Here is a 19,549-nt window from a genome sequence, read left to right as displayed (position 1 = left end):
CATTTCCCCCCCCCCAGACCCCAATTTTCCCTTGCCCAATCCCCAAATCCCCCCTGGAGCCTCCATCTCCCCCCTAAAAAAGCCCAAATCCCCCTCCAGACCCCAAATCCCTCCCCAGAGATGCCTCTCCCCCTCTCCCTACCCTATTTCTTCCCCCCTAAGAGACCCCATTTCTCCCCCAGACCCTAAATCCAACTCAGATACTCAATTTCTCCCCCCCCCAGACCCCAAATCCCCCCGCCAAAGACCCCATTTCCTCCCCCCCCAGTCCCCAAATCCCCCCCAGAGACCCCATTTCCACCCGCCAGACCCCAAATCCCCCCCAAAAAAAACCCAAATCCCCCCTTCCCCAGAGACCCCAACCCCCCCCCCATTTCCGGGCTCTTCCAACACAGCAAACCTTTATTTCTCTTTTTTAGAAAATCCTTTTACAAACAAATTTTGGGGTCAAAAGGATGAAAAATTAAAGGGGGGGAGGGGGGGGGGGGTCGGGGGGGGGGGGGTCGGGGGGGCACCCCAAAATCAGACCCCCAAGGATGAGGATAACGCAGTGGGGGGGGTCGGGGGGGGGTCAGTCCTTTGGGGTCTATGGGGGACCCCTGGGGGGGGGGGGGGGGGGATATGGGGGTCTTTTTTGGGATCCAGATTTAGGGACCCTATTGGGTGAATCTGGGCTGGTTTGGGACCCCCCCCCTCAACCCCCCCAGGTGGGTTTTGGGGAACCTCGGGTTGTTTTTGGGGTCCCTGAGACCCCCCCCCCCCCCAAGACCCTGTGGGATCCCCCAGCCCCATTTTAGCCCATCAGGGAACCCCAAAAGCCATTTGGGGTGGCTTGGAAAGGTGCTGGGGATCCTCAGTGTCACTTTGGGGTCTCCTAAAGGCATTTTGGGGTCTCAAATCCATTTTGGGGGGGGGGGATCTGAACCCATTGGGACCCCAAAGGTTGATTTGGGGAACACAAAACCCAAACTTGGGCCCAGAAAGTCCAAATTTGGGGCCAAAAAGACCAAATTTGGGATCCCAAAGCCCAACTTCGAGACCCCAAAGATCCATCTGGGGATCCCAAAACCCTTTTGGGATCCAGAAGTCCGATTTTGGGATCCCAAAACCCAAATATAAGGCCTACAAACCCAAACTTGGGCACAGACAGAGCAATTTTGGGGACAAAAAGACCAAATTTGGGATCTCGAAGTTGGCCTTTGGGATCCCAAAAACCTTTCTAGTGACCCCAAAACCCATTCGGATCCCAAAGTCCAATTTTGGGACTCCAAAGCTCAAATTTAAGACTCCAAAACTCCAACTTTAAGATCAGAAAACCCAATTCTGGAACCCAAGAAGACCAAATTTGGGATCCCAGAGCCCATCTTTGAGACCCCAAAGACCCTTTTTGGGGTCCCAAGACCCGTTTGGCGCCCTAAAAACTGATCTTGGGACCCCAAAGTCTGATTTTGGGACCCCAAAGCTCAGATTTAAGTCCCCAAACCCAACTTTGAGATCAGAAAACCCAATTTTGACCCCAAAAAGACCAAATTCGGGATCCCAGAGCCCATCTTTGAGACCCCAAAGACCCCTATTGGCGTCCCAAGACCCGTTTGGTGCCCTAAAAACTGATCTTGGGACCCCGAAGTCTGATTTTGGGACCCCAAAGCTCAGATTTAAGTCCCCCCAACCCAACTTTGAGATCAGAAAACCCAATTTTGACCCCAAAAAGACCAAATTTGGATCCCCAAAAACCCCTTTTGGGGGTCCCAAGAAGCGTTTGGGAGCCTAAAAACTGATCTTGGGACCCCAAAGTCCGATTTTGGGACCCCAAAGCTCAACTTTAAGTCCCCCCAACCCAACTTTGAGATCAGAAAACCCAATTTTGACCCCCAAAACACCAAATTCGGGATCCCAGAGCCCATCTTTGAGACCCCAAAGACCCCTTTTGGGGTCCCAAGACCCATTTGGGGCCCTAAAAACTGATCTTGGGACCTCAAAGTCCGATTTTGGGACCCTAAATCTCAGATTTAAGTCCCCCCAACCCAATTTTGAGATCAGAAAACCCAATTTTGACCCCAAAAAGACCAAATTCGATCCCCCCAAAGAGCCCGGAACCCACAGGGCTCCCCGGCTCCCGACCCTTTGGGGTCACCCATCCAACCAAGCGGCGCGGGGACGCGATTCGGCGACGAGATTCGGGACGCGGGGTCCGGATTCGGGGTAAGGAAGTCGTACGCGGGGTGGGGAAAGGTGGATTTTGGGGTGAAAAGTGGGGATTTGGGGGCTCAGAGGAAGGCATCGCACCACTCGCGCAGGCAGCCGGAGCAATCGCGGCTCTGCTTGGCGTTGGCCCCGCAGGCGTCGCGCAGCCATTCCCGAAACAGCTCCTCGTCCTTCTTCAGCACCAGGAACTGCCCCAGCACCACGTAGGCCTGCAGGGGGGGGACACCAAAAATGTGCAATTGGTCCCCAAAATTGTCCCCAAGGTGGCCCTAAAATGTCCTCAAAGCGTCCCCTACGGTGGCCGTAAAATGTCGCTGAAGTAGCCCCAAAGTGGCCCCAAGGTGCTCCCAAAATGTCCCCGTGGTGGCCCTAAAATGTCCCCAAAGTGGCCCCAAGTTGGTCCCAAAATGTCCCCGTGGAGTCACTGAGGTGGCCCCCAAAGTGGCCCTAAGATGGCCCCAAAGCGTCCCCTACAGTGGCCATAAAATGTCGCTGAAGTAGCCCCAAAGTGGCCCCAAGGTGCTCCCAAACCATCCCCATGGTGGCCCCAAAATGTTCCCATGGAGTCACTGAGGTGGCCCCAAGCTGCTCCCAAAATGTCCCCATGGTGGCCCCAAAACGTCCCCAAAATGCCCCCATGGTGGCCCCGAGGTGGCACTAAAATGTCCTCAAAGCGTCCCCTACGGTGGCCCTAAAATGTCGCTGAAGTAGCCCCAAAGTGGCCCCAAGGTGCTCCCAAAATGTCCCCAGATTAGCTCCAAGTTGGTCCCAAAATGTCCCCATGGAGTCACCAAGATGGCCACCAAAGGGACCCTAAGATGGCCCCATGGTGGCCCCAGAATGTCCCCAAAGTGGCCCCAAGGTGGCCCCAAAATGTCCTCAAAGCATCCCCCATGGTGGCCATAAAATGTCTCTGAAGTAGCCCCAAAGTGACCCCAAGGTGCTCCCAAAATGTCCCCATGGAGTCACCGAGGTGGCCCCCAAAGTGGCCCTAAGATGGCCCCAAGGTGGCCCGAAAATGTCCTCAAAGCGTCCCCTACGGTGGCCATAAAATGTCGCTGAAGTAGCCCCAAAGTGGCCCCAGGGTGCTCCCAAAATGTCCCCGTGGTGGCCCCAAAATGTCTGTGTGGAGTCACCAAGGTGGCCACCAAAGTGACCCTAAGATGGCCCCCATGGTGGCCCCAGAATGTCCCCAAACTGGCCCCAAGGTGCTCCCAAAATGTCCGCATGGTGGCCCCAAAGTGGCCCCAAGGTGGTCCCAAAATCTCCCCGTGGAGTCACCGAGGTGGCCACCAAAGTGGCCCTAAATGGCCCCAAGGTGGCCCTAAAATGTCCCCAAAGCGTCCCCTACGGTGGCCATAAAATGTCGCTGAAGTAGCCCCAAAGTGGCCCCAAGGTGCTCCCAAAATGTCCTCGTGGTGGCCCCAAGTTGGTCCCAAAATGTCCCCATGGAGTCACAGAGGTGGCCCCAAAGTGGCCCTAAGATGGCCCCATGGTGGCCTCAAAATGTCCCCAAAGTGGCCCCAAGGTGCTCCCAAAATGTCCTCGTGAAGTCACCGAGGTGGCCACCAAAGTGGCCCCAAGATGGCTGTAAGATGGCCTCACGGTGGCCCCAAAATGTCCCCAAAATATCCCCCACGGCGGCCATAAAATGTCTCTGAAGTAGCCCCAAAGTGGCCCCATGGTGGCCTAAAATGTCCCCAAGGTGGCCCCAAGGTGCTCCCAAAATGTCCTCGTGGTGGCCCCAAGTTGGTCCCAAAATGTCCTCATGGAATCACCGTGGTGGCCACCAAAGTGGCCCCAAGATGGCCCCATGGTGGCCCTAAGATGTCCCCAAAGTGGCCCCAAGGTGGCCCTAAGATGGCCCCAAAATGTCCCCGTGGAGTCACCGAGGTGGCCCCCAAAGTGTCCCCCAAGTCCCCAGTGCCACCCCACACCCGCAAGACTTCCACCCCACATCCCCACCAACCCAACCCCAAGCCCCCCCCATGTCCCCAAGGCCCCCACAACGCCCCCAAGGCCCCCAATGTGTCCCCAAGTCCCCCGCCACGTCCCCAAGGACCCCGATGTGTCCCCAAGTCACCCAACATGTCCCCAAGGCCCCCACCATGTCCCCAAGGCCCCAGTGTGTCCCCAAGCCCCCCACCATTTCCCCAAGGACCCCGCCATGTCCCCAAGGCCCCAGTGTGTCCCCAAGCCCCCCTCCACGTCCTCAAGCCCCCCAACGTGTCCCCAAGGCCCCCGCCATGTCCCCAAGACCCCCCCCACGTCCCCAAGCCCCCCAGTGTTTCCCCAAGGCCCCCAGCATGTCCCCAAGGCCCCCCCATGTCCCCAAGCCCCCCTCCACGTCCTCAAGGCCTCCCAATGTGTCCCCAAGACACTCAACGTGTCCCCAAGCCTTTCCTCCACATCCCCAAGCCCCCCAACATGTCCCCAAGACCCCCCCCATGTCCCCAAGCCCCCCTCCATGCCCTCAAGCTCCCCAACGTGTCCCCAAGGCCCCCCAATGTGTCCCCAAGACACTCAACGTGTCCCCAAGGCCCCCCCATGTCCCCAAGCCCCCCTCCATGTCCTCAAGCCCCCAATGTGTCCCAAGGCCCCCCAACGTGTCCCCAAGACGCTCAACATGTCCCCAAGGCCCCCCAACATGTCCCCAAGGCCCCCCCATGTCCTCAAGCCCCCCATGTGTCCCCAAGACACTCAACATGTCCCCAAGGCCCCCCCCGTCCCCAAGCCCTCCTCCATGTCCCCAAAGCCCCCAGTGTGTCCCCAAGGCCCCCCAATGTGTCCCCAAGACGCTCAACGTGTCCCCAAGGCCCCCGCCATGTCCCCAAGCCCCCCTCCATGTCCCCAAGGCCCTCACCATGTCCCCAAGGCCCCCGCCATGTCCCCAAGCCCTCCCCCATCCCCAAGCCCAACATGTCCCCAAGCCCAAACGTATCCCCAAGCCCTTCCTCCACATCCCCAAGCCCCCCAACGTGTCCCCAAGGCCCTCACCGTGTCCCCAAGCCCCCCAGTGTGTCCCCAACCCCCCCGACGTGTCCCCGAGACCCCCCCCCCACCTTGTCAAAGCCCTTCTCCTCCAGCTTCTTGCCCAGCACGTCGCCGATCCCCGCCAACGTCCCCACCGGTTTGTCGCCCATCGGCTCCGCCACGAAGTCCCGGTGCTTCTGGGAGGTCGAGGACATCTCGGCTGGGGGGGGGGGGGGACAACGGGGACAATGAGGGATGTGGGGACAATGGGGGGCAGCGGGGACAATGGGGGGACAACGGGGGATGCAGGGACATGGTGGAACAATGAGGGACCACAATAGGATGACGGGGGATAATTGGGGATGTGGGAGGGATGAGGGAACAATGGGGGGTGTGGGGACAATGGGGGATGTGGGGACAATGGGGGGACAACGGGGACAATGGGGGATGTGGGGACATGGTGGAACAATGAGAAGACAATGGGGGACCATAGGAGGATGACGGGGGATAATTGGGGATGTGGGAGGGATGAGGGAACAATGGGGGGTGTGGGGACAATGGGGGATGTGGGGACAATGGGGGGACAACGGGGACGATGGGGGATGCGGGGACAATGGGGGAACAATGAGGAGACAATGGGGGACCACAGGAGGATGAAGGGGGGATAATGGGGGATGTGGGAGGGATTGGGGAACAATGGGGGATGTGGGGACAATGGTGGGACAACGGGGACAATGGGGGATGTGGGGACAATGGGGGGACAAGGGGGGATGTGGGGGGACAACGGGGGATGCGGGGACATGGTGGAACAATGAGGAGACAATGGGGGACCACAGGAGGATGACGGGGAATAATTGGGGATGTGGGAGGGATGAGGGAACAATGGGGGGTGTGGGGACAATGGGGGGACAACGGGGACAATGGGGGATGTGGGGGGATGTGGGGGGACAACGGGGGATGCGGGGACATGGGGGAACAATGAGGAGACAATGGGGGACCACGGGAGGATGATGGGGGATAATTGGGGATGTGGGAGGGATGAGGGAACAATGGGGGGTGTGGGGACAATGGGGGGACAGTGGGGACAATGGTGAGACAATGGGGACAATGGAGGGACAATAGTGGGACAATGGGGGATGTGAGGACAATGAGAAATGTGGGGGGACAATGGGGGACAGTGGGGACAATGGGGGACAATGAGTGATGTGGGGGGACAATAGTAGAACAATGGGGGATTTGGGGGGACAACGGGGACAACGGAGGGATGTGGAGACAATGGGGGACAGTGGGGACAACGTTGGGCAGTGGGGGATGTGGGGGGACAATGGAGGGATGTGGAGACAATGGGGGATGTGGGGGGACAACGGGGACAATGGAGGGACAATAGGGGATGTGGGGGGACAACGGGGACAATGAGGGATGTGGGGACAATGGGGGACAGCAGGGACAATGGGGGATGTGGGGGGACAATGTGGGGACAATGGGAGAGGTGGGGGAACAATGTAGGGTTGATGAGGGATGTGGGGACAATGAAGGATGTGGGGGGACAGTGGGGACAATGATGGGACAGTGGGGGATGTGGGGGGACAATGGGGGATCTGGGGGGAGAATGGGGGATGTGGGGGGAGAATGGGGGATGTGGGGACATGGGGGAACAATGAGATGACAATGGGGGACAACAGGAGGACAACAGGGGACAATGGGGGATGTGGGAGGGATGTGGGGACAACGGGGGATGTGGGGGGACAATATAGGAACAATGGGGGATATGGGGACAATGAGGGGAGAATGGGGGGACAATGGGGTATGTGGGAAGGATGTGGGGGGACAACGGGAGATATGGGGACAATAAGGGGGCAATGGGGGGACAATGGGGACGTGGGGGACGTAGGGGGATAATAGGGGACAATGGGGGATGTGGGGGACGTGGGGGGGGGATGGGGACAACGGTGGGACAAATGGGGGGTCAATGGGGGGGGTGAAGGGACACGGAGGGAAAATGGGGACAGCGGGGAATGTGGGGATAATGGGGGACAATGGGGACATGAAGGGACAAGGAGGGGACAATGGGGGGGCAATGGGGGAACAGTGGGGGATGGGTGGGGACAATGGGGGGGCAATGGGGGGATAATGGGGGGGCAATGGGGGGATAATGGGGGGGCAATGGGGGGAATGTTGGGACAGTGGGGGATTTGGGGACAACGGGGGGACAACAGGAGGACAATGGGGGGACAATGGGGGATGTGGGGACAGTGGGGGGGACAATGGGGGATGCGTGGGGATATAGGGGATGTGTGGGGGCAATGTGGGGACAATGGGGACGTGGGGGGCAATGGGGGGAAGTGGGGACGTTTGGGGTTGGGGTCGTGGGGGCAGTGGGGACATTTGGGGACATTGGGGGACATTTTGGGATGGGAACGCGGGGGGGGGGGGTTATGGGGGGCCATGGGAGCCATTTGGGGACGGGGCCGGGGGGACACCGGGGGGGAGGGGGGAGTGGAGGTGACACGGCGACACGTGACCCGTGACACGTGACCCTTCCCCGCTCCCTCCCCCCTCCTCTCACCTCCGCTACAACCGCCGCTCCCGCCTCGGGCCTCCGCCGCCGTGCAATAGCGTCACTTCCTGCCGCCGCAGCCGCGTGTTGACGTCACTTCCTTTCGCCGCGCAGGAGTTACTTCCGGACTCTCCCGGAAGCGCCGCTCTGGGCGGAAGGAAGGGACCATAGAGACGGGCGGGGGGACCAAATTCCTCATTTTTTGCCTTTCCGAGCCCTAAAATTCTCATTTTCAGCCCTAATGAAACCCCAAATTGCCCTTTTTTGGCCTTTATGAACCCAAAACTGCCTATCTTTGCCCCTTTTTTATTCTTCCAAACCCCCAAATCCTTTTTTTCCCCCTTCTGAGCCCCAAATTCCTCATTTTTGGCCCTTAGGAACCCCAAATTGCCCATTTTTGGCCCTCCTAAACCCCAAATTGCCCATTTTTTACCCTTCTGAACCCCAAACTTCTCATTTTTTGCTGTCCTGAACCCCAAATTCTCCGTTTTTTTCCCTTATGAATGCACAATTTCCCATTTTCTCTCTTCTAAACCCAAAATTTCCCATTTTTTTTCTTCCGAGCCCCAAAATTGTCATTTTTGGCTGTTATGAGCCCCAAATTCCCCATTTTGTGCCCTTCTAAACCCCAAATTGCCCATTTTTGCCCTTCTGAACCCACAATTGCCCCTTTTTTGTTCTTCAAACGCCCCCAATTTTTTTTTCCTGCACTTCTGAGCCCCAAATTCCCCATTTTTGCCTTTCCGAGACCCAAAACTCTCATTTTTGGCCCTTATGAACCCCCAAATTCCCCATTTTTGGCCCTCCTAAACCCCAAAATCCCCATTTTTTGCCCTTCTGAACACACAGCTGTGTACATTTTGCCCCCAATTGCCCATTTTTTGCCATTTTCACCCACATTTCCGTGTTTTTCCCCTCCCCATTGCCCAAATTCAGCCCTCCATTCCCAATTTTTGCTGTTCTGAACCAACAGTTGTCCAATTTTGCCATTTTCACCCCCAAATTTCCCCATTTTTTACCCTTCTGAGCCCACAATTCCCCATTTCTCCCACTTCCCAGCACAGAATTCCCCATTTCTTGCCCTTCTGACCCCAAAATCACCCATTTTTTGCCCTCCCAACCTCACATTTATTGAACGCTGTCCTTCCCAGCCCTCATTTACCCATTTTTTGCTTTTCTGAACCCACTTTTGCCCATTTTTAACCTTCCAAATCCGCATCTTCCCCTTTTCCCCCATTCTGATCCTACAATCGTCCATTTTTCATCTTCTGAACCCATTTTTGCCCTTTTGAGCCCACAACTGCCCAATTTTTGCACTCATTTCCTCATTCTTTTCTCCCCACCCCCCATTTTGTTGCCTCCCTGACCCCGTATTGACCATTTTTAAAGCAAAATTGCCCCCATTTTTTGCATTTCTGCAGCCACATTTACCCACTATTCCCATTTCCCTGTCTTTCTCAGCCCATTTCTCACTTTTTTACCTCAAATTTCCCCATTTTTAAATCATTTCACCCACAATTACCCCTTACTCACCATTCCAAACCCACAATTTCCCATTTTCTGCCCATCCCAGCCCAGAATTGCCCAATTTTGGGTATTTTTGGGCTCGGCATCATTCATGCTCAGCGCCTACTTTCATTTTTCTGGCGAAAACTATTTTAAAACGGCCTTTTTGGTGCCATTCTCCTCATTTTTTGGTGCACTGTGGCTCTGCCACGTGCTCAAGGTTCGCCCCGCCCCCCAAAGCCCCGCCCACACCACTTGGTCACGCCCCCTTGTGCAGGAAGTGGGCGGGGCATGCAAATGACCGCAATCCGTAGTGCACAAAAGGAGGCGTGGTTATGCAAACAAGTAGGGCGGTGCACTCACAAAACACACCCACCACGCCCTACAGCCAATCAGGAGGCAGCAGCGCCTGCTAACAGCCAATAGGGTTGCGGCGCGTCCTCACGTGACCAGCTCAAAATAAAGGAAGTCGGGATAGAGAGGCAGAGAGCTTCCATGTGCCCCAATATGGCGACGAGGGGACAGGAACCCCGTTATGGGGACAGAACTCCTGATATGGGGACAGAGACCCCCAGAATGTCCCTATATGGGGACATGGGCACAGCAAGACCCCAATATGGGACAGGGACCCCCAATATGGGCACAAGGAACCCAAATGTGAGGACAGGGATCCCCCAAAGCGTCCCCATATAAGGACATGGGGACAGGAAGACCCTACTGTGGGGACAAGACCCCCAGTATGGGGACAGGGACCCCCTGCATGTCCCTATATAGGGACATGGGGACAGGAAGACCCTACTATGGGGACAGGACCCCCGATACGGGGATAGGAACCCCCTGTGTGTCCCTATATGGTGATATGGGGACAGGAAGACCCCAATATAGGGACATGGGGACCCCCCGAGGGTCCCTATATGGAGGCAGGACCCCCTCACATGGGTGCATGGACCCCCAGAATGGGTACAGCACCCCCAGTATGGGTTCAGGGAACCTCAGAGTGTCCCTATGAGGGGATACGGGGACAGGAAGACCCCATTATGGGGACAGGATCCCAAATACGGGGACAGGGACACCCAGTGTGTCCCCATATAAGGATTTGGGGATAGGAAGAGCCCACTATGGGGACAGGACCCCCAGTATGGGGACAGGCACCCCCTGCATGTCCCTATATGGGGATATGGGGACAGGAAGACCTCAATATGTGGCAAAGGAACCCCCAATATGGGCACAAGGAACCCAGATGTGAGGACAGGGATCCCCCATAATGTTCCTATATGGGGACATGGGGACAGGACCTCCAGGATGGGGACAGGGACCCCCTGCATGTCCCTATATAGGGACATGGGGACAGGAAGAGCCCAACATAGGGACAGGACCACCAGTATGGGCACAAGGAACCTAAATGTGAGAACAGGGATCCCCCAAAATGTCCCTATATGGGGACATAGGAACAGGAAGACCCCAATATGGGGATAGGACCCCGATATGGGGCCAGGACCCCCAATATGCAGACAGGGCCCCTCAGTGTGTCCCTATATGGGGCCAGAGACCCCTCACATGGGTGCACGGCCCCCCAGTTTGGGGATAGAGATCCCCAGTATGGGGACAGGGAACCCCAGAGTGTCCCTATGAGGGGATACGGGGACAGAAAGGCCTCAGTATAGGGACAAGACTCCCAATAATGGGACAGGGACCCCCAGAGTGTTCCTGTATGGGGACATGGGGACAGGGACCACCCTATATGGGGACAGGACCCCCTCACGTGAGTACAAGGTCTCCTAATATGGGGACAGGGACACCCAGTGTGTCCCCATATAAGGACATGGGGACAGGAAGACCCCAATATGGAGACAGGGACCCCCTGCATGTCCCTATATGGAGAAATAGGTACAGGAAGACCCCAATATTGGGACAGGACCCCCAATATGGGCACAAAGACCCTCCAATGTGTGGCCAGAGACCCCCAATATGGGAACAGGATGCCAAATATGAGCACAAGGAACCCAAATGTGAGGACAAGGATCCCCCAAAGTGTCCCCATATAAGGACATGGGGACAGGAAGACCCTACTGTGGGGACAGGACCCCCTGCATGTCCCTATATGGAGACATAGGGACAGGAAGACCCCAATATTGGGACAGGACCCTGATATGGGGACAGGGACCCCCAGTATGGGCACAAGGAACCCAAATGTGAGGACAGGGATCCCCCAGAGTGTCCCTATATGGGGACATTGGGACAGGAAGAGCCTACTATGGGGACAGGACCCCAATGTGGGACAGGGACCACCTGTGTGTCCCTATATGGGGACATAGGGACCGAAAGACCCCCATTTGGGGGCAGGACCCCTAATATAGGGAGAAGGACCCCCAGTATGGGCACAAGAAACCCAAATGTGAGGACAAGGATCCCCCAAAGCGTCCCTATATGGGGACATGGGGACAGGAAGAGCCTACTATGGGGACAGGACCCCAATGTGGGCACAAAGACCCCCCAGTGTATGGCCAGAGACCCCCAGTATGGGCACAAGGAACCCAAATGTGAGGACAAGGATCCTCCAAAGCGTCCCTATATGGGGACAGGACCCTGATATGGGGACAGGGACCCCTTGCATGTTCCTATATAGGGACATAGGAACAGGAAGACCCCGTTATGGGGACAAGACCTGCAAATTGGAGACAGGGACCCCCAATATGAGCACAAGGAACCCAAATGTGAGGACAAGGATCCCCCAAAGCATCCCTGTATGGGGACATGGGGACAGGAAGACCCCGTTATGGGGACAGGGACCCCTTGCACATCCCTGTATAGGGACATAGGAACAGGAAGACCCCGTTATGGGGACAGGGACCCCAATATGGGCACAAGGAACCTAAATGCGAGGACAGGGATCCCCCAAAGCGTCCCTGTATGGGGACACGGGGACAGGAAGACCCTGTTATGAGGACAGGGTCCCCTTGCACATCCCTATATAGGAACATAGGGACACGCAGACCCCATTATGGGGACAAGACCCCCAAATTGGGGACAGGGACCCCAATATGGGCACAAGGAACCCAAATGTGAGGACAGGATCCCCCAAAGCGTCCCTATATGGGGAGATGGGGACAGGAAGACCCCGTTATGGGGACAGGACCCCCAACATGGGCACAAAGACCCCCCAGTGTGTGGCCAGAGACCCCCAACGTGTGCTCAAGACCCCCAATATTGGGGCAGAACCCCAATGTATGGCACAGGGACCCCAATGTGTGCACAAAGACCCCCCAGTGTGTGGCCAGAGACCCCCAATATGGGCACAAGGAACCCAAATGTGAGGACAAGGATCCCCAAAGCGTCCCTGTATGGGGACAAGGGGACAGGACCCTGATATGGGGACAGGGACCCCTTGAACATCCCTATATGGGGACATAGGAAGACCCCAGTATGGGGACAAGACCCCCCAAATGGGGACAGGGACCCCCAATATGGGCACAAGAAACCTAAATGTGACGACAGGGATCCCTCAAAGTGTCCCTATATGGGGACATGGGGACAGGAAGACCCCAGTATGGGGACAGGACCCCCAATATGTGCACAAAGACCCCCCCAGTGTGTGGCCAGAGACCCCCAATATGGGCACAAGGAACCCAAATGTGACGACAGGGATCCCCCAAAGCGTGCCTGTATGGGGACAAGGGGACAGGACCCTGATATGGGGACTGGGACCCCTTGCATGTTCCTATATAGGGATATAAAAACAGAAAGATCCCAGTATGGAGACAAAACCCCCAAAATGTAGACAGGGACCCCAGTATGGACACAAGAAACCCAAATGTGAGGACAGGGATCCCCCAAAGCATCCCTATATGGGGACATGGGGACAGGAAGAGCCCACTATGGGGACAGAGACCCCCAATATGGGCACAAAGACCCCCCAGGGTGTCCAGAGACCCCCAATATGGGCACAAGGAACCCAAATGTGAGGACAAGGATCCCCCAAAGCGTCCCTATATGGGGACATGGGGACAGGAAGACCCCGTTATGGGGACAGGACCCCTGATATGGGCACAGAGACCCCCAACGTGTGCTCAAGACCCCCAATGTGGGGACAGAACCCGAATACATGGCACAGGGACCCCCAATGTGTGCACAAAGACCCCCCAGCGTGTGGCCAGAGCCCCCAGCCTCATAAGCAGGAGCTCATTAGTGTGAGTTCATTACTGGGGGACTCGCGGGCTCCACTCAGGTCCCAGTTGGTGACACTTTGGTGACATTTGGTGACACTTTGGTGATAATTGGTGACACTTTGGTGACACTTTGGCGGCTCCGGGCTCTGCACAGCCCTTTCCTCGCCCCGCATCCCCGCTTTTTCACCGCTTCGCGGATTAAATCCGGCCTTTAATCGACCCGCTCCTCTCACAGCACCTGTCCACAGCACGGCGGCTTCCACACCTTCAGCGCTCAGTAACCGCACGGCACAGCTGCAGAAAAGGCATTAAATCGGTATTAAATCGCCAGAAATCACCACAGATTCCGCTCCGAAGCGGCCCGGCCCGCCGCTCCCCCTCAGCGCTCCGCTCCCCCTCACGGCCGCCACCATTTTCCTCAGCCTCTACGCACCAACCCTCCCGCCGCGCTCCGGGCTCCGTTTTCCACTCCTCTGGGCTCCTTCGCTTCCCCCCTCGCCCCGAGGAGCCGGGTTCGCCTCCGGGGGTCCCGTTGGAGGCTCGGGGCCGCCCCCGGGCTCAGCCCCGCCGCCCTCCACCCCCCTGAGGAACCCTCACAAAATGGCGGCGGGCGCGCGGCGGCGGGAAGCGGGCGAGGAAGGCGCTCTGCGCTCTCACCCAATAGGCGAGCCGCTTTCCGCGTCGCTAGGCAGACCTCGACGCATCCAGCTCCTCGATTGGCCGGCGGCGAACCAATGAGAAAATCGAACCTCTCGCGGCGGGGCGGGGGGCGCCGCGCGGCACGTAGGTGCGGGGCGAGCGAGCGACGCGCATGCGCGATACCCTCCGGCGGCGGGGGCGGGTCGGAAAGCGCATGCGCGCCGGCTCGGAGCGGGAGGGAGTGCGCGCGCGGCGCGTGCGCGCCGGAAGCAGCGCGCATGCGCGGGGTGCGCGGCGCATGCGCAGTGCGCGGGCGGGAGGCGCCGAGGAGGCAGCGGAGGAGGCCGCGCTCCGGCAGCCGCCGCGACTTCGGCCTTCCCTCAAGCGCCGCCCTTCCTCCCTCCCTTCCTCCTCCTCCTCCTCGCCCGCTCTCCCGCTCCTCCCGGAGCCCCTCGGGGGGCTCGACAGCTCTCTTCGGGCCCCCCTTCCCCCCCTCCCCCCGTCCTCCCCTCGGCGCTCCCCCCTCCCCTCGGCCCTCCCTCAGCGCTCAGGCGCGCCTTCCGCTTCCCCCCTTCCCTCTCTCCCTCTCCCCCCCCTCGTTTCTCCCTCCACCCCCCCCCTCCGTTTCTGTTTTTTTTTTTTTTTTCTTCTCTTTCTCCATCCCTCCCTCCGCCATGGACGTGAAGAGGCTGAAGGTGACCGAGCTTCGGGCCGAGCTTGGCCGCCGAGGCCTGGATTCCAGAGGCCTAAAGGTAGAATTGGCTCAGAGGCTGCAGGAAGCGTTGGATGCTGAGATGTTGGCGGCGGGACCCGAAGAGAGCGGAGGTGGAGGAGGAGGAGGAGGAGGAGGAGGGGGTGGAGGTGGAGGTGGGGGTGGAGGAAGCGCTGGAAGCTCCGGGCCGTGCGGAGGGGATGCGGCTGGGACGGCGGCGGTGGGTGAGGAGGAGGAAGAGGAGGAAGAGGAAGAAGAAGAGGAAGAGGAGGAAGAAGAGGAGGATGAAGAAGCGCTGCTCGCCGAGGAAGAGCCGCAGGAAGCGGCTGCAGAAGCGGAGGCGGCTCCTGGAACGGCTGAAGAAGAGGAGGAGGAGGAAGAGGAGGAAGGAGGGGAGGAAGGAGCTGCCGAAGCCGGTAAAGCCGTGGTGGAAAAGGAAGAGGAAGCGGTGGGAGAACCGGAGCAGCCGCAAACCGAAGGCCCCGAAGTGGGCGGGGGGGTGAACGGAGCTCAACCGGCGGCCGAACCCGAGGAGGGACCCAGCGGGGACGAAGCTGCGGCAGCCGCCGATACCGACCAGAAGGAGGAGGAGGAGGAGGAGGAGGAGGCGGCGCCGGCGGGTGAGAGAGCGGGACGGCACGGGGGTGGAGATGGGGGGAGGGGAAGGGGGGATGTGGAGTCTGGAATGGGGGGCTTTGGGGAGGGGGGGGGGGTAATGGGAGAGCTTTATGGGGCATCCAGAGCTTGTGTGGGGTATTGGGAGAACTCCATAGGGCATCCAGAGCCAATGTGGGGTATGGGGAGGGCTGTATAGGGCATCCAGAGAGCAGTATGGAGCCCACAGACCCAATGTCGGGGCACCTGGAGAGCCCTGTAGACCCCCCAGACCCAATGTTAGGGGACCCAGAGAGACCTATAGACCCCCCCAGACCCAATGTTAGGGGGCCCAGAGAGCCCTATAGACCCCCCCAGACCCAATGTTAGGGGGCCCAGAGAGCCCTATAGACCCCCCAGACCCAATGTTAGGGCACCCAGAGAGCCCTATAGACCCCTCAGACCCAATGTTACGTCACCTGGGGACCCCATAGAACATCCAGAGCTAATGTGGGCCAACAGGAAAGCTCTATGGGGCATCCAGAGCTTGCGTGGGGTATTGGGAGAGCCCCATAGGACAGCCAGAGAGCCCTATAGCCCCCCAGACCCAATGTTAGGGCATCTAGAGAGCCCTATGGAACCCCCAGACCCAATGTTAGGCCACCCAGCGACCCCTATAGACCCCCAGACCCAATGTTAGGATATTGGGGGACAGCCATAGAGCCCTGAGACCCAATGTGGGGGCACCTGGGGAGCCCCACAGAGCATCCAGAGCTCGTGTGGGGTATTGGGAGAGCCCTATAGGGATTCTAGAGACCCCTATAGACCCCCCTGAGCTAATGTGGGCCAATGGGAGAGCCGCATAGGGCATCCAGAACCAATGTGGGTTATTGGGAGAAACCTATAGGGCATCCAGAGGTTGTGGGAAGAGCTCTGTGGGGCATCAGAGAGCCCTATAGACCCCCCAGACCCAATGTTATGTCACCTGGGGACCCCGTAGGGCATCCAGAGCTAATGTGGGCCAACAGGAAAGCTCTATGGGGCATCCAGAGCTTGTGTGGAGTATTGGGAGAGCCCCATAGGGCATACAGAGAGCCCTACAGATCCCCAGACCCAATGCTAGGGCACCCAGAGACCCCTATAGACCCCCAGGCCCAATGTTAGGCCACCCAGCGACCCCTATAGACCCCCAGACCCAATGTTAGGATATTGAGGGACAGCCATAGAGCCCTGAGACCCAATGTGGGGGCACCTGGGGAGCCCCACAGAGCATCCAGAGCTCGTGTGGGGTATTGGGAGAGCCCTATAGGGATTCTAGAGACCCCTATAGACCCCCCTGAGCTAATGTGGGCTAATGGGAGAGCCGCATAGGGCATCCAGAACCAATGTGGGTTATTGGGAGAGCCCCATAGGGCAGCCAGAGAGCCCTATAGACCCCCAGACCCAATGTTAGGGCATCTAGAGAGCCCTATGTAACCCCCAGACCCAATGTTAGGATACTGAGGGAAAGCCATAGAGCCCTGAGACCCAATGTGGGGGCACGTGTAGACCCCTGTGGACCCCCACATCCAATGCAGGGCTACCTGGCAGCCCCATAAAGCACCCAGAGACCCCTATAGACCCCTAGGCCCAATGTTAGGGTACTTGGGGACCCCTGAGACCCAATGTGGGAGCACCTGGGGACCCCTATAGGGCAACCAGAGCCAATGTGGGCCCCTATGCACCCCCAGATCCAATGCAGGGGTACCTGGGAGCCCCATGGAGCACCTTACAGACTCCCCAGACCCAATGTTAGGGCACCTGGGGACCCATGAGACCCAATGTTAGGGCACCTGGGGACCCATGAGACCCAGTGTGGGGGCACATGGAGACCCATTAGGGCACCCAGAGACCCCTATCAACCCCCAGACCCAACGTTAGGGCAGTTGGGGACCCCCATAGAGCACCCAGAGCCAATGTGGGGGCATGTGGAGACACCTGTGGACCCCCACGTCCAATTCTGGGGCACCTGGGAGCCCCGTAGAGCACCCAGAGACCCCTATAGACCCCCAGACCCAATGTTAGGGCACCTGGGGACCCATGAGACCCAATGTGGGGGCACATGGAGACCCCATAGGGCACCCAGAGACCCCAATTGACCCCCAGACCCAACGTTAGGGCACCTGGGGACCCCCATAGAGCATCCAGAGCCAATGCAGGGGCACCTGGGAGCCCCATAAAGCACCCAGAGACCCTAATTGACCCCCAGACCCAACGTTAGGGCAGCTGGGGACCCCCATAGAGCAGCCAGAGCCAATGTGGGGGCACCTGGAGACCCCTGTGGACCCCCATGTCCAATGCAGGGGCACCTGGGAGCCCTGTAGAGCACCCAGAGACCCCTATAGACCCTACGTGGGGATACCTAGAGACCCCTATGGACCCCCAGACCCAAAATGGGGACAGCCAGAGGTCCCCCCCCCCCCCAGGCCCAACTTAGGGGCACCCAGAGACCCTATGTGGGGATGTTTAGAGACCCCAGACCCAACGTGGAGGCACTGAGTGACCCCTGTAGGCCCACAGCCCCTACGTGGGGTACCTGGAGTCCCTTATAGATTCCCAGACCCAGTGTGGGGGCACCCAGAGATCCCTACAGACTCACAGACCATATGTGGGGATATCTAGAGATCCCTAGAGACCCCAGACCCAGTATGGGGGCACACAGAGATCCCTATAGACCCACAGACCTTACGTTGGGGTACCTGAAGATCCTTAGAGACCCTAAACCCAGCATGGGGGCACCCAGAGACCCCTAGAGACCCCAGACCCAACGTGGGGGCACCCAGAGACCTTATGGACCCCCAGACCCAACATGGGTGCATCCAGAGGCCCCTATAGATCCCAAACCCAGCGTGGGGTCAGCCCCATAGATTCATAGACCCTATGTGGAGATACCTAGAAACCCTACAGCCCCCAGACCCAGTGTGGGGCCACCCAGGGACCCCCATAGAGCCCCCAGACCCAGGGTGAGGCCACCCAGAGACCCCATAGAACCCCCAGACCCAATGTGGGGCAACCTAGAGAGCCCTGTGGTCCCCCAGACCCAACATGGAGACCCCCCCTCCACAAGACCCAATGTGGGGACCCCCAGAGTCCCCCCAGACCCCAGTGAATGTTTTGGGTTGTTCTGGGGGGTCCCTTTGTATGTTGTAGGGTAATTTTGGGGGTCTGCCTGTATATTTTGGGGCTGTTTTGAGGACTTTTTGTATGTTTTGTTTTTGTTTTGGGGCTCCCTCTTAATGTTTGGGGTCTGTTTTGGGGGTCTCTTTGTGTGGTTTGGGGGGGGTCTCTGCACATTTTGGGGCAGTTTAGGGTTCCCTGTTTGTTTTGGGGTTTGCTGTGCACATTTTGGGGTGATTTGGGTTGTTTCTGTGCATACTTTGGGATGGTTTGGGGTCCTGTGTGTTTGTTTGGGATTTCCTGCACTCAGCTGGGGGCAATTTTGGGGTCGGGATTGGGGTCTGTGTGTCTGTTGTGGGGCTGTTTTGGGGTTCCCTCTAGCACGTTTGGGGGCAGTTTTAGGGTTCTCAGCACACATTTTGGTGTGGCTTGGGGTTCCCTGTGTTTTGAGGGTTCCCTGTGCCCATTTTGGGGTGGTTTTGGGACACCCTGTGTGCATTTTAGGTTTCCTGTGTCCATTTTGGGGTGGTTTTTGCGTCCCTGTTCCCATTTTGGGGCAATGTTGGGGTTCCCTGTGCCCATCTTGGGGTGGTTTTGGGGTTCCTGTGTCCATTTTGGGGTTCCTTGTTCCTGTTTTGGAGCAGTTTTGGGGCTCCCTATCTTTGTATTGATATTCTGTGGCAGTTTTGGGGTTCCCTGTGCCCATTTCGGGGTGGTTTTGGGTTCCCTGTGCCCCTCTTGGGGCTATGTTGGGGTTCCCTGTGCCCACTATGGGGTGGTTTTGGGCTTCCCTGTGTCTGTTATGGGGTTCCCTGTGTACATTTGGGGCTGTTTTGGGTTCCTTGTGCCCATTTTGAGGCAATTTTGGTCCTTTGTGCCCATTATGGGGTGGCTTTGGGGTTCATTGTGCCTGTTTTGTGGTTCCTGTGTGCCATAATGGGCCCATTTGGGATTCTTTGTGCCCATTTTGGGGCAGTTTTTGGGCTTCCTGTGCCTGTATTGGGGCAGTTTTGGGACTCCCTATGTCTGTATTGGGAATCC

The 19,549-nt window shown here is 58.1% G+C and overlaps 2 protein-coding genes and 1 long non-coding RNA gene across 3 annotated transcripts in view; 1 reads left to right on the top strand and 2 right to left on the bottom strand.

Annotated features, from left to right (window-relative positions):
- Window positions 1–612: 612 nt before the first annotated feature.
- BANF1 (barrier to autointegration nuclear assembly factor 1) lies at window positions 613–7,882 on the bottom strand. Its single transcript, XM_090129598.1, has 3 exons — window positions 7,745–7,882; window positions 5,268–5,398; window positions 613–2,414 (listed from the first exon to the last, which is right to left on the bottom strand). Exons 2-3 carry the CDS (start codon window positions 5,391–5,393, stop codon window positions 2,268–2,270), a joined length of 273 nt encoding a protein of 90 aa, XP_089985724.1. The 5' UTR covers window positions 5,394–5,398; window positions 7,745–7,882; the 3' UTR covers window positions 613–2,267.
- Window positions 7,883–12,419: 4,537 nt separating this feature from the next.
- Window positions 12,420–14,052, bottom strand: LOC116240894 (uncharacterized). The gene is made up of 2 exons (XR_004169419.2): window positions 13,841–14,052; window positions 12,420–13,701 (listed from the first exon to the last, which is right to left on the bottom strand). It is a non-coding gene; the product is annotated as an uncharacterized LOC116240894 (long non-coding RNA).
- A 605-nt stretch (window positions 14,053–14,657) lies between these two features.
- The window catches only part of HNRNPUL2 (heterogeneous nuclear ribonucleoprotein U like 2), a 31,029-nt gene continuing 26,137 nt past the window's right edge, over window positions 14,658–19,549 (top strand). The window contains exon 1 of the mRNA XM_090129812.1: window positions 14,658–15,378. Within this exon, the coding sequence (XP_089985938.1) occupies window positions 14,721–15,378 (658 nt within the window). The 5' untranslated portion in view covers window positions 14,658–14,720. The remainder of the gene's footprint in view (window positions 15,379–19,549) is intronic.

The sequence above is a fragment of the Phasianus colchicus genome, chromosome 37, assembly GCF_987193195.1.
Source record: "Phasianus colchicus chromosome 37, bPhaCol1.hap1.1, whole genome shotgun sequence".
Classification (NCBI taxonomy): Eukaryota; Metazoa; Chordata; class Aves; order Galliformes; family Phasianidae; genus Phasianus; species Phasianus colchicus.
This window is presented reverse-complemented; position numbering and strand designations above follow the sequence as displayed.